This window comes from Lepidochelys kempii, chromosome 3 (genome assembly GCF_965140285.1).
Source record: "Lepidochelys kempii isolate rLepKem1 chromosome 3, rLepKem1.hap1, whole genome shotgun sequence".
Taxonomy (NCBI): Eukaryota; Metazoa; Chordata; order Testudines; family Cheloniidae; genus Lepidochelys; species Lepidochelys kempii.
Genome location: NC_136382.1, coordinates 211,516,334 through 211,531,050, shown reverse-complemented (window position 1 = coordinate 211,531,050; position 14,717 = coordinate 211,516,334). Strand labels below are relative to the sequence as shown.

Sequence of the window (14,717 nt, the reverse complement as noted above, 5' to 3'; positions counted from 1 at the left end):
AATGCGCAACCTCACTTACACTTCGAAATCAGAAGGACAAGCCCCTGGCTTCAAAGCAGCTAAAGACCGCGTGACTGTGTTGTTTTGTGGCAATGCAGCTGGGCATTTAATAAAGCCGAGCTTGCTCTACAGGGCTGCAAATCCCCGTGCCCTAAAAAGCAAGAACAAAAATCTCCTGCGCGTGTTCTGGCAATCAAATAACAAGGCTTGGGTGACGGCAGCATTATTTCTGGGTTGGTTCCACACATGTTTCATTCCGGAGGTCAAGCGGTACCGCGAAGAGAAAGGACTTGACTTTAAAGCGTTGCTGCTCATAGACAGTGCTCCTGGCCACCCTGCGGCACTCCGGTTTGCACATAACGACGCTGAAGTCGTCTTTCTCCCTTTTTTATTCTTTCATTCTTCCATCTCTCTTTTTTTGACTATACACGATTTTCGCTTTACGCGCTGACTTTAGAACCTAACCCCCATGTAAGATGCGATTCCACTGTATTAGCAATTTACAGAGTAGAAAACATACCAGAAATAAAAACTTGATTAAGAAATATGTTTTAGAACCCAGCTTATGAAAACTAGCTCTGATTTTATGTCTCTAGGGCAGTAGACGAAAGACAAAGGTTACAGAATGTTTCTCTTATATTTGGCCTGTCCATGTGACATTTCATCCTGGAAGGAATGTGAACGTGCACAGCTAGACAACTTGTATAGTGTTCCCTCAGCTCTCAGACAGTGTCGCTCGTTGCAATACACAAGTGTTTGACTTCAGTATTGCTCTAGCGATACAGTATCCATTCTTTGCTCTGAAGCATTACCCAGAAGGACAGTTACTGCTCTTTGGTTAGTTTTAGAATACACAAGATTTCATTTTCTTTCTCATCCAGTTAAATGATATGCTTAGTGTTATATCTTTTTGTATTGTGTCAGCAGTTCTAATTGCACAAAACATTCATACATATTGAAGTATCCTTTGCTAGAGAAAACAATCTCCTCTTCCTGTTTAACTGATTGGTCTAGGTCACACAGTTCTTGAAACATTTTCAACACTGCATGAAATATTCATACTAGTGACTACTATGTTCTGGACAAACCCTATTTGGGATTAAATTAGAAGTATAATTCTAATTTAACATTTAAAATACTATATCAAATGTATAGATATAGTTAAATTGTCAGAATGTTGTTGTAAATCACGTGTCTATGCTGGTTCCTTGGTCATATTAGCTAATGGGATCTTTGGGGTTCTATAGATGTTTAAAGTCCTACTGTTCATATTTTACCTCAGCCCATGCTTAGCATTACAGAAGCTAAATCCAAAGCTATAGCAGAGTAAGCTTTCTTCTCCCATTAAAACAGTCATAATTGTAACCTACAAGAATAGTCACAGTGAAATAGGTGCATGACTTGTAAGCTAATTTCTAAGATTAACTGAACAGGCAACGTGACAAATAATTTGTAAAATGCAGCAATAAGGTCATGAAGCACCATAGCAATATCCTATGGCTATCTTTAGTATAGAGGAAAAGTTACAACATTTCAAAACCTCCAATGCAGTAACAATGCCATGAGGCAAGGCATATGCAGATTCATCTTCCATTAAGGTATCTTTTCTCCCTACGTGGTAACAGCACTCTAGCTCCTATTTCTTTGTCCTGAAGCCTCGTCTTATGCAGTATTAAAGTTGGTGAGGTACTTTATAAACTCCTTCCCCACTAATTTACAGCATTTCTCTCAATAAATGGTCACAAAAGACATAGATTTTGAGATTTTTAGTACAAAATTTGTAAAACTAAGCTCAGTATTGTTTTGAGTATATTAGTTTTTTCTCTTCTTAACTTCTTACTTTCCTTAGCTAAGCTACTTCCAGAACTGTAATTTGTTATAATATATATGTAATATATAATTCTCATAGTCTAATAGTAAATATTAAACAATCAAAAGTCTGTTGTTAAAGAGAAGTTTTTATTATGGAGACAGTTAAAACCTAAATGCAAACTTTGCTTTAAAAATTTCATTTAAGTTATGTTTGAGGGTGCCACTATTTTCTTATCTGTTGATCTGTATTTGGTTAGTTACCCAGAGAATGTAGCAGTTTATTCCATTAACATGTTGTACTTGAGTTTTATTGCTTAGAGCCCTGAAAGTTTATTTAATTAGCAGGAGTTAACGTCAACTGGCTTCCTTTTGTGCCTAGCTTATATCTTTGTTTGGCATGTGAAAAATGTTCAGTAGTAGGTAGGCTCCTTTAAAAGCTACGCTTTTAAGTGGCTCTGCTGGTTCAACTACAATAGCATCATGTGGAGCTCTCCAGAGCCCATCCCCTCCCTCACATTTACTGCAGCTTTGCGAATGGAATACTTGTGCTCAATTTATGCTGGGAACAAATCTTGACCAGTAGTTGATTGTCTAAATTGCAAGACTGTGATTTTCATCCATTAAAAACCTGCAGAAAGCTGTGTTTTGACTAAGGTGGGAGAAAGACAAGAAGCAGAGCCATGGAAATTGGAAATTGTGGACCATTAACAAATGAAAAGGATTTATAACCTTTCAAAGACCACTCAGATGTAATCGTATCGAAAACTTGATTCTGTCTTTGAGCATAAAATCAACACTTTCTCAAACAGCGGAAGAATAGCTTCAGATGGTTGTCATTTGTTTTCCGATTATAGGTTAGAAGAAGAAGAAAATGTTAATGTAGTAAAGCCTGCAGTACTGGAATAGATTTTTTTCACCCCATTTACTCAGCAACAAGACTGTCCTGCAGAGTGGAGTAATCTATAAAAGCTGTCTTCGCAGGTTTTAAATACAATTATTTAAATCTATGGCACATAGGCTTTTAAAGATTTATAGACCTAGGTCACATGGAACAGATCTTACTGGAGAACTAGCGCAAAATTAAAAAAAAAGAAAAAACCTTTCAGTAAAATACGGCAAGTTTTAGTAAAACATTTGCAATTAGTTCCAATGCACTGTAATTATGCAATAGAATCAATACAAAGTTTACATCCATCCACCCAACTACTCAGCTTGTTTTTCTTTAAATGCCTCGCCAATCTACTAGAATTCTTTGAAGGGGTCAACAAGCATGACCCAGTGGATATTGTGTACTTGGACTTTCAAAAACCCTCTGGCAAGGTCCCCAAAAGCTCTTAAGCAAAGTAAGCAGTCATGGGATATGGGGGAAGGTTCTCTCCTGGATGAGTAACTGATTAAAAGATAGGAAGAAAAGGGTAGGAATAAACGGTCAGCTTTCACAGTGAAGAGAGGTAAATAGCAGTGCCCCCCAGGGACTGTACTGGGACTAGTGCTGTTCTACATATTCATAAATGATCTGGAAAAGAGGTAAACAGTGAGGTGGCAAAATTTGCAGATACAAAACTACTCAAGATAGTTAAAACCCAGGCAGACTGCAAAGAGCTACAAAAGGATCTCACAACACTGGGTGACTGGGCAACAAAATGGCAGATGAAATTCAGTGTTGATAAATGCAAAGTAATGCACATTGCAAAACATAATCCCAACTATACATATAAAATGATAGGGTCTAAATTACCTGTTCCCACTCAAGAAAGAGATCTTGGAGTCATTGTGGATAGTTCTCGGAAGACATCCACTCTACGTGCAGCAGCAGTCAAAAAAGCGAACAGAATGTTGGCAATCATTAAAAAAGGGATAGATAATAAGACAGAAAATATCATATTGCCTCTATAAATCCTTGGTACGCCCACATCTTGCATGCTGCGTGCAGATGTGGTCGCCCCATCTCAAAAAAGATATATTGGAATTGGAAAAGGTTCAGAAAAGGGCAACAAAAATGATTAAGGACATGGCACAGCTTCCAAATGAGGAGTGATTAATAAGATTGGGACTTTTCAGCTTAGAAAAGAGACAACTGGGGGGGATATGATAGAGGTCTATAAAATCATGACTGGTGTGGAGAAAGTAAATAAGTGTTATTTATGCCTTCTCATTACACAAGAACTAGGGGGTCACCAAATGAAATTAATAGGCAGCAGGTTTAAAACAAACAAAAGGAAATATTTCTTCACACAACGCACAGTCAACCTGTGGAACTTCTTGCCAGAGGATGTTGTGAAGGACAAAACTATAACAGGGTTCAAAGAAGAACTAGATAAATTAATGGAGGATAGGTCCATCAATGGCTATTAGCCAGGATAGGGAGGGATGGCGTCACTAGCCTTTGCCAGAAGCTGGGAATTGGCGACAGGGGATGGATCACTTGATGATTTCCCTGCTTTGTTTGTTCCCTGTGGGGCACCTGGCACTGGCCACTGTCGGAAGACAGGATACTGGCCTAGATGGATCTTTGGTCTGACCCAGTATGGCCTTTTTTTTGTTCTTATTTACATCAACGTGACTGTGAAGAATATAGAGGATAATAAATCTGCAATATTTTATCCTCAAAAGAAGATTCTGGATGCTTTCGCTCTTCACAATCTAATTCCATGCCATTTTTAGGCTACCACTGGCTGGTTTGTGGTATCCAAGTTTTTTTATTCAAGTTGTAATGATTTTACTAGCTTTCACATAATGTCATTCACATCTGATTTTTTTCCAGGGCATGGTCTTCATTGCCATCGAGCCATCATTACCATCTGCAAGCTAATTGGGATTACAGACATGTATGCCAAGCTTTCTGGATCCAATAATCTGCTTAACCTCACCAGAGCTCTCTTTAAGGGTTTAGCAAAACAGGTAAATTTTAGTCTGTACTTGCAGTCATATTTGCAATGGTCAGAAGGTGAAATATAATCAATGCTTTGTGGTATAGTACAGAGTAAATTCTAGGTTCAAAAAGTAACAAAGTTCAAATGAATTCTACAATTCCAGGAGAAAACAGAATTTGAATTTCAGTCTCCTCTTTCCACTCCCTCAGCAGTCATTAGTCACTTACAGGTGTCCATCAGTAACTCTTATGCATTCAAGTATAAAGTGCCTCAAGGGGAAATCTGAATTTGTGGGATTAATTTGCTTTTGTCAGTGACATTTAAAAAGCGCAAGGAGATAAAGCCTTAATCCTGCTTTTATTGCTGTTATTTCTTCAGTCACATTTTGGGTTGTCTCTGTTGGTGTACTGAACACAATCATTGCCACTCCTGAGCAACAGTGCCTGAGAACTAGTGGGTAGGAGTCTGTAGTCCTGACTGCTGTGGGCCAGTCCATAGTCAGCTGACATTTTAAATGTAATCTGCAAAAAAAAAAAAAAATCTCACATTTTCTACTTTAATCTGTTGCTAGTCTAGTTAAAGAATTGCAGGTGCTTCTTTCAGCTTTTTTTAAACACTGTTGTAGATTATCCATCTGTTGTAAGAAGCTCAAGTGATTTAGGAGCGTTAGCCCTATTGACTGAACCACTTTTGGAAATATGTTCCTTAGCTAGCAGGAGTGAAAAGTAGCAATATGTTTGTGTGAAAGGAAAGAGAGGCCCGTTTGGTGCATCAGTGCTTTAAGAGATGTGTATTAAATGAGTTCTTCTTCACGTCCATTCCACATTAGGTGTGCGGTGCCGCATTCACAAGCGTCGGAAACTTTTTCCCTTAGCGGCTCCGGGTGGTCCAGTGGGCCCCCCGAGTGGTGCCGCTGTGCCATACATATATAACCCCACCGGCCCGACCTTCTCCACTTCCTTCTTACCGTCCATGAAGGCGTTGGAACAACCTCTCTCGTAGAAGAGCAGTCCCTTAGCCTTTAGAGTGGCTGTTACCAGTTTATTAACATATCTGTTGTGGACACTTAAGTCGTTAGGTGCTTGGAGGCCTCCAGCACCCGCCCCGGGCCACAGGGCATGCCACAGGCCCACGGCTTCAAGGCTTGTGCCACGTGCTGCAAACCTATGCCAGTTAGTGACCCCCATGAGTCGTGTCTACGTTGCCTGGGGGATGGACGTCAAACTGAACAGTGTAGAATTTGCAAGGTGTTTAAGCCAAGGACAAGGAAAGAAAGAGACTTTTGTCTAAAGCAACTGTTAATGGAGGTCACATTGCAGCCGCCAGGCCCGGAGCACCCCACCCCACTCAGGCTTCCTCGGTGCGTAGTGCCCCAGAGCCGTCAAGAGACCCGGCTAAGGACCATAAACTGTCGGCCCCAGCGCGCCAGGCTAGGCCCCGGCACCACTCGTCCTCCCCCGTGCGGCCCCTGGTGCAGCCGAAACGAAGGAGCGGTTGTTCCCCACACAGGAGGCCGGTGCCTCCCCAGGCCCTGAGCGCCGATAAGAGCGGGAAGGCCTCGGTACGGCACTGACAGCAGTGGTCCCGGCAGCACAAGCCCCACCAAGTGCAGACCTAAGTGAGCTCAGTGCGGACGATGGGCTCGAGGACATAACGGATCACCCCTCTACGCCTGGCACCTTTGAGGCTGCAAAGGACCTCATCGAGCTGTTGGCGGCAAGCCCCCTCCCGTGTGGGGAGAACCCTCCGGCACCCATGTTTTGGGTGCCATCGAAGTGTAAGCCGGCAATGGTGTGCCGCTCGAGGACACTGTCCCGGCACCGCTCCTGGAGTTGGTCCCAGTCAAGCTCCGACTCCACGGACTCACTCTTGCCAGCGGCCCGGAAAGAGGTTGCAGCACCGGCAGCGGGTCAACGCGAAGAAGCACCGGAAAGGGCACGCCGCTCTCCGGCACCACCCAGAGACTGGTACCAGGAGGAGTTGAGATGGTCCTTGTCAGAGGACTCCCGCAGACAGTCCCGGTCCAGGGAACGCTGGCCCTGGTCCAGATCCCGGTTCCAGTCCCAGGGATACCGGTACTGCTCCCGCTCAGCCAGGAGCCGCTCTTTCTCCTGCCAGTGCAGATCATTGGCATCGCCATGGCCTTCGCAATTGCCGTCACCGCAGTCCGACGCTGACTCCGGCCGCTATAGGTACCCACACCGGGACCCTGACAACAGGGACCCTCAGGGGAGCTGGCAGCCCCAGTGGAGGCTGCCAGGCCATTGGCCCTTCTGGACCCCCTGGGCCTATCAGGAGCGCAAAGAGGCCCCATCCAGGGCAAATTACTCGGTGCAGACAGTGCTGGAGGCTACAGTATCTAGGCCTCCAGCATCCCCCCAGCATAAACCCGAGAGACCAGCACCGAGCCTGGTGCCATCCCATGGACTCCCATTCCGGCCTGAGCCGGAGGCCCCTCCCACGGGAAAAAGGGAGCAGGAGGACCAACCGGAGGGGGTCAAGCAGCAGCTGACCTCCTCTTCTTCCCCCAAAGAGGTGGTGGCAGGTACAGAGGTGTCCAGCCGTCCACCGATAGACCATAGAGTTGCCCCACGGATCGCTGCGCAGAGTCGCCCAAAACTTGGGGTTGCAGGCCGAGGAGACAGTTGAGCAGGAGGACCCCATGGTGGACATTTTGAGCCCCGAAGGGCCATCCACAATAGCGCTCCCACTCATTAAGACCATTCAGTCTAACTATAAGAGTATATAGAATCATAGAATATCAGGGTTGGAAGGGACCCCTGAAGGTCATCTAGTCCAATCCCCTGCTCGAAGCAGGACCAATTCCCAGTTAAATCATCCCAGCCAGGGCTTTGTCAAGCCTGACCTTAAAAACCTCGAAGGAAGGAGATTCTATCACCTCCCTAGGTAATGCATTCCAGTGTTTCACCACCCTCTTAGTGAAAAAGTTTTTCCTAATATCCAATCTAAACCTCCCCCACTGCAACTTGAGACCATTACTCCTCGTTCTGTCATCTGCTACCATTGAGAACAGTCTAGAGCCATCCTCTTTAGAACCCCCTTTCAGGTAGTTGAAAGCAGCTATCAAATCCCCCCTCATTCTTCTCTTTTGCAGGCTAAACAATCCCAGCTCCCTCAGCCTCTCCTCATAAGTCATATGTTCTAGACCCCTAATCATTTTTGTTGCCCTTCGCTGGACTCTCTCCAATTTATCCACATCCTTCTTGTAGTGTGGGGCCCAAAACTGGACACAGTACTCCAGATGAGGCCTCACCAATGTCGAATAGAGGGGAACGATCACGTCCCTCGATCTGCTCGCTATGCCCCTACTTATACAGCCCAAAATGCCATTGGTATTCCTGGCAACAAGGGCACACTGCTGACTCATATCCAGCTTCTCGTCCACTGTCACCCCTAGGTCCTTTTCCGCAGAACTGCTGCCTAGCCATTCGGTCCCTACTCTGTAGCGGTGCATTGGATTCTTCCATCCTAAGTGCAGGACCCTGCACTTATCCTTATTGAACCTCATCAGATTTCTTTTGGCCCAATCCTCCAATTTGTCTAGGTCCTTCTGTATCCTATCCCTCCCCTCCAGCGTATCTACCTCTCCTACCAGTTTAGTATCACCCGCAAATTTGCTAAGAGTGCAATCCACACCATCCTCCAGATCATTTATGAAGATATTGAACAAAACCGGCCCCAGGACCGACCCTTGGGGCACTCCACTTGATACCGGCTGCCAACTAGACATGGAGCCATTGATCACTACCCGTTGAGCCCGACAATCTAGCCAGCTTTCTACCCACCTTATAGTGCATTCATCCAGCCCATACTTCCTTAGCTTGCTGACAAGAATACTGTGGGAGACCGTGTCAAAAGCTTTGCTAAAGTCAAGAAACAATACATCCACTGCTTTCCCTTCATCCACAGAACCAGTAATCTCATCATAAAAGGCGATTAGATTAGTCAGGCATGACCTTCCCTTGGTGAATCAATGCTGGCTGTTCCTGATCACTTTCCTCTCATGCAAGTGCTTCAGGATTGATTCTTGATATGGCAGACCCCGGCCTCCAGCGCTCCAACGGCTAAAGGAGTGGGGCGTAAATACTTTTCCCCATCTAAGGGCTATGAGTTCCTGTTCTGCCACCCAAGTCCATGCTTCCTAGTGGTCTTGGCGGTGAACAAAAGGGAGCGCCATGGACGGCAGGCCCTGGCCCCTAAGGCCAAGGAGGCAAAACACCTGGACCTTTTTGGCAGAAAGGTGTACTCGTTGGGGGGCCTTCAGCTGAGGATTGCGAACCAGCAGGCCATCCTCAACAGGCACAATTTCAGCTCCTGGGCGGCGGTGGGGAAGTTTAAGGACAACCTCCCACAAGGTTCCCAACAGGAGTTCATGGCCCTGGTGACGAGGGCAAGGCAGTAGCCAAGACCTCTCTCCAGGCCTCCCTGGATTTGGCAGATGCAGTGACTAGAACAGTTGCGTCAGAGGTGGTCATGAGGCGCTTGGCGTGGCTCCAGGAGTCAGGCCTGCCCCCCCGAGGTCCAGAATACGCTCCAGGACCTCCATTTCAAAGGGTCTGGGCTCTTCTGGGACCAGACAGACACGAGGTTGCATAGCCTCAAGGACTCATGGGCTACGCTTAAGTTGCTGGGTACGCACACCCCGGCGACCCAGAGGAAGTCCTTTAAGCTGCAGCCTCCCCCTCAACGCCATGCCGTAGGCATGAGCCTTACCTTAGGCGAGGCAGGGATAACAGGCGACGGCGCAACAACAATAACCATAATGCACCAAGGCCAGCACAAACCCCCGCCAGGCACTAAGCCAGGCTTTTGAAGATGCCTCGTGGTCTAGTACACGGACCTCTCACTGGATTCGTCCCTTTGTTTCCTGAACCACCTGCCCTGTTTCTCCTGTGCGTGGTCCACCATTACGTCAGACCGTTGGGTCTTATGCATGGTGCGGAACAGGAACTCACTGCAGTTCACCTCCCTCCCACCCCTCTTTTCCGTCCCTCTTCAGGGACCCCTCTCACAAGCATCTCCTAGAGCAGGAAGTCTGCTCGCTGCTAGAGGCGAGATCTGCAGAGCAGCTTCCTGGTCCTCGGTGCACACCTTCACAACCCACTACGTGGTCAACCAGCAGGCCAGAGAGGACGCGGCGGTTGGCAGAGCAGTCCTCCGAGCAGTTGTCCCATGACTCCTCCCCTCCTCCAGAGGTAAGCTTGTGATTCACCTAATGTGGAATGGACGTGAATAGGCACTCGAAGAAGAAAAAACAGTTACTTACTTTCTCGTAACTCTTGTTCTTCAAGATGTGGTGTTCACGTCCATTCCACCACCCACCCTCCTACTGCTCTGCCGGAGTCGCCGGCAAGAAGGAACTGGAGGGGTCGGGCCAGCGGGGGTATGTATGCGGGGCGCAGCAGCACCACTCGGGGGCCCCGCCGGGAGCCGCTAAGGGAAAAAGTTTCCGATGCTCGTGCACGCGGCACACACACACCTAATGTGGAATGGACGTGAACAACACGTCTCGAAGAACAATAGTTATGAGAAAGTAAGTAACTGTTTTTTCTTCTTGGTACGCTGAATGGGCAGCAGAGGTGTTTGCTGCTATAAGTGAATACCTATTCTGAAGAATGAGGCTTTAATGAATCATTTTTCTTGGTGGTGGGGGAAAGATTGAAAATCAAGTGAACAGAATTTCCTTGAATAACAGAAATTATTACCTTGAAAATTGTGTGCTGTGGACATCACAGGTACTTTGTTGTTATTGAAGCAACAAGATTCTATTAAACTGCCTTGTGTCTTCAGGCTAATGGCAAGTGTACTTTGGCCATGGGAAGCTTACCATACGACATCTAACATCCAGTTACCTGCCCATCCATGAGATCTACTTCCTGGGGATATTCATGTAATTTAACTAATCTTCAGTCAGTTCTTGGCAGGGTAGGATTATTCAGCCCTATCACATGTATAATAAACAGAGCTTTTGGTATGTTGCCACATTTTGTTACTCTTTGTTGTTACTATCCCACTGCATGCCTTCATCATAGGCCAGTAGCCTTTCCAGAAAGCGGTACTGCTGGGAATGACCTTACAGTGCTAGCAAACCAGCAGTCCTGGGACTTCAGCATTGCAGCCAGAAGCACACAGCAGAATTCCCAGTGTTCGCACCATTCACTGGATGTTCTACATACGCTTACGTGTTCTTTAGTTTACATACAACAGCTGAAAAACAGACACTTTTTGTTGCTACTTACGCCATTTAAGCAGGCAAACGATGTTCAGTATTGGTATGGAGGTAAATACAGAATGGAAATTATTTAGATAGATCAATAGGCTGAATTTGTCCTGGTTCAATTCTTTCTTGTGACATTAATAGAATTTTTTTTAACCTCTCAAACAGGAAACCCATCAAGAACTAGCAGATAAGAAAAGCCTCTATGTGGTAGAATTCCGTGAGGAGTGTGGCCCCCTGCCGATCGTAGTTGCTTCACCTAATGGAGGTGTCAGGAAGGAACCAGAACCTATGGATGAGGTTCCCAATACCAAGCTGGAATGGAGTGAAGTGAGAGTAGCTCAAGGAATGAAACGTTCTTCCTGGGCAAATGTCAAAAGGACAGTGTGGTGAAGAGCTGGGATCTGTCCATGCCAATATTCAAAGAGGTACAGCAGCACAAACCCAGAGAAAGTCCAGCTCAAACCAGTGATTTGGCTAGATGTGCACTTCAGCACCATGTTGGGTTGCTGCTGCTTTGCCTTGGGTGCTCAGCAGCCTAGCTGGCTTTTCTGCAAACGTCTCTTGCCATGAACAATCTGCATATGAATGGCTGACGTGCGTCCACGCCAATCTCATACGCACCAGTGCTCTGCTGCTGTCCTTGGACCTGCTCTGTAATCAGGAAACCCTGTTTTTTTCTTTACAGATATTTGGGAAACTATTAAAAACGTTACTAAAATAAAACCAAATCATTCTCATAATTTAATGTGCTGCATTTTCCCCCAAAGCTGCTTACATTTCTGTATGTGCTTTCAGAGCTCAACATTTTGTGCGAGGATAGATGTTAGTACATTGACTCTCCACACCTCTGTACCATGTAATCTAGTCCAGAGTGAGAGGGGAGGGATCGCTGTGAAATTAGAAGGGCAGAAGTGTTGACAGGGAGGAGTGTAGGATGAAGGGAAGCCAAGAGCTGGGGCAGAGTTGCTGGAGGTAAGACGGAAGATTTACTTGGGGGAGGGGAATGGGGAAGGACAACAGGAGGAAGCAGAAATGGTTTGAGCCGTGCAAAAGAAAGGCGGGGGGATGGGGAGATGGTGATGGGGGAGGGCTGCAGAGTGAGGTGCGATGAATCAGTGGTAGGAGCTATCCGTGTCTAGGCCAGTGTTTATTGAGCTTGTCGACCCCTCAGTCGAAGTAAATCATCATCATTCACAACCCCCTGATGTTTACCGTAAAAGAGCGATAGAGAGTTATCAGTGCTAACCCAGTATCATTAATTTATGTGCTTGGTTTGGGAGGTTGACAAAGAATACCTGGACCTTTGAAGGGGAAGGTTGCATGGGAAGTGGGGAATTCAGATTTTCTTTATTTAGATTGTAATAAAATTTTTAATGATTCCTGACACGTGCCTTTCGTGAGCCACCAGTGAGAAACACTGCTCTAGACCAGAGCAATGAGGCAGGCTAGCTGGGGCACTAAGATGAGCTGCAGGAGAAGTCATTTGGCAGTCAGCAAAGCAACCAGGGAGCAAGTCAGTCAGTCCTGGAACCATCTGGGGTAACTGTGTTAACACAGATGAGGATGTTTCACCACATGGTGAATAGTACAAATGTCTGAGGGTGATCCTTCCTCCCAAAACACCCTGCACTCCCCTCTGCTGCTTGAGAGAGCATCCTGCTTGGCTGGCTTTAGCAATGCAGCTTGAATTGGTACAGCCCACCCCACTGTCCACTCCCAACCTAGCCCAAGCCTTCCTGGTTGCAGTGAGAATGGCCGCAGAGGAGCTCTGAGGTCGTCAGCAGGGGCTAAGTTTGTAGGTCTTCAGGTGCTGGTCCCGATCTGTATTCCACATATAGCTATGCACATGCGCCCAAATACGGAAATTCCTGTAAGCAGTGTCTGTTGGGCCCCCCCATTCACAGCCGGTCTCCTGTTCTCAACAGAGAGTATAAGAGGCAGTGCAGGCCGACGCATCTCCAGTTCCTCGTTACCATCATGTGGCCTGAATCAGAATCCTGTGTCCTCCCTTCCTTCAGCTCCTTTGTAGACTCTGTAAATACAATTACCAGTAGTTTTATCCTTCTGAGCCTGTTAGCTAGTAGTTTATAGTATAATTAGCATAGAATATTTTTCCCCATTCCTGGAGATTCCCTGCCTGGGTCTGAGACTATGCTCAGAGTCCCAAGCTTCAAGAATTGTCTCTCTTGCCCTCACTCCTTCCCTATCAGCAGCGAACATCAGTGCTGCCTCTGCTGTCTGGATGAGACGCATATCTCTGCAAAGTGCAGTATTTGTCGCTTGTTCCTACCCAGAACTCAAGAATCTCCTGAGCTTCACCTGAGGAACTACCTGATGGAGAAGGCTGTGAGACCCTTCTTCAGTCCGAGCCGGGGAGAGACACTCCCCCGCCCGCCCCCCCAGTGCATCAGCCTGAACTTACAATCAGCACCCCTCTAAGTATGTGCTTAGGAGTGGAGCCTCCAGAACTTAAGTCCAAAGACTCTTCTTCTAGGGCTTCCCATGAGAATAGAGGGCACTCTAAGCCCAGATCCCCGTTGAGGACTGTCCAGAAGAGACATGTTCCTTCCCATTGAGGTCAGGTGAGCCTTTGTGCACAGACCTAAAGAACTGGCTCTGCTGAAAACACCTGGACTGGACGGTGAAGTGCATAGAAAGAAAGATCCTCCTATTCTATTAGTCATGCCAGCATCAGAGCGGAAGGACCAACATCTACTGGTTCTGTCTACAAGTGCAGATCCAGACTCATCATTGGTGCCATCTGGTTTGTTCAAGGACCACTCTGCCTCGAAGGGTGCAGCAGTTCCATCAGACTTGACTGCCAGAACCTCCCGGACATGAGGACGTACAGAGACTTACACAACACCAGAAGATATGTTCCTCCCTTATCAGCAGTCTCCCCTCCTCTCCAGCTCAGCCCTAATGAGGGATGTTACTACACAGGATACTACTTCAGTGTCCCAAGAGCCATCTTACCCCCAGCTCTCTGGCAGGAGTGCTCCAGGACTGATGGCCCCTCCCCTACCGGAGGAGCAGTTTGCAGACTCGGTTGAGTCTGGTCGCTCTTGTATCTCCACGGAGGAAGTTGAGCCCTGATGGACATTTTGAGGAGTGACACTCTATCCCTCCAGATCAGGCTTCCTCAGGGACCACTGATACTGAATCTTTTGGGGTTCTCCTCAACCAGCTGCCCCTCTTTGTGGCTGTATTGCTCTAGAGGGCCCATGGGCTGCAGCTCCTGGAGCAGTTCTTTCCTGTTGTCCTTGGCAAATGACGCCTTTCCTCCTATTCCACTGCTGCCACATGTCGTAAGAAAGGTACTTTACGACGGGGCCAGCGTCATTCTCCTAGCGCCAAACTGAGCCAGGCAGTTTTGGTTCATGGAGCTCCTGACAATGTCTGCCTGTCTTCCCACCCCCACCCCAAATCAGACCCACACCTTCCTGAGCCTCCCAACTCAGGATAGGGGCAGAATCAAGCACCCCAATCCAGACTCACTCCACCTCATGGCCTGGTGTTGTGATGGGTGTCCGAAATAGAATGTTCCTGCTTGTCTCCTGTTCAGGCTATCCTTCCCCGAAGTAGGAAAGATTCAACTAGGATCTTCTGCTGGACAAATGGAGGTGTTTCTCTGCCTGGGCGCAGATCAGTCCATACTCTCCAGCCACTGTAAGCATTCTGATTGTTTTAGATTATCTCCCGCCCCAAGAGACCTCAGGTCTCTCCATTAGTTTGATGCAAGTCTCCCCCTCAGCAATTAGTGCCTTCCTCCCTCTGATAGATGGACACTG

At 46.9% G+C, this 14,717-nt stretch overlaps 1 protein-coding gene across 2 annotated transcripts in view; it reads left to right on the top strand.

The window, feature by feature from the left end:
• MRPS5 (mitochondrial ribosomal protein S5) overlaps positions 1–11,654 on the top strand; it is a 95,825-nt gene extending 84,171 nt beyond the window's left edge. Inside the window, exons 10-12 of one of the 2 annotated variants that reach the window (XM_073339982.2) lie at positions 4,577–4,713; positions 9,706–9,901; positions 11,092–11,176. In XM_073339982.2, coding sequence (XP_073196083.1) covers positions 4,577–4,713; positions 9,706–9,882 — 314 coding nt within the window. In that variant the 3' untranslated portion in view covers positions 9,883–9,901; positions 11,092–11,176. Of the gene's footprint in view, positions 1–4,576; positions 4,714–9,705; positions 9,902–11,091 lie in introns of both variants that reach the window. The other variant, XM_073339980.2, reaches the window with a different exon arrangement.
• The last annotated feature ends 3,063 nt before the right edge of the window (positions 11,655–14,717 follow it).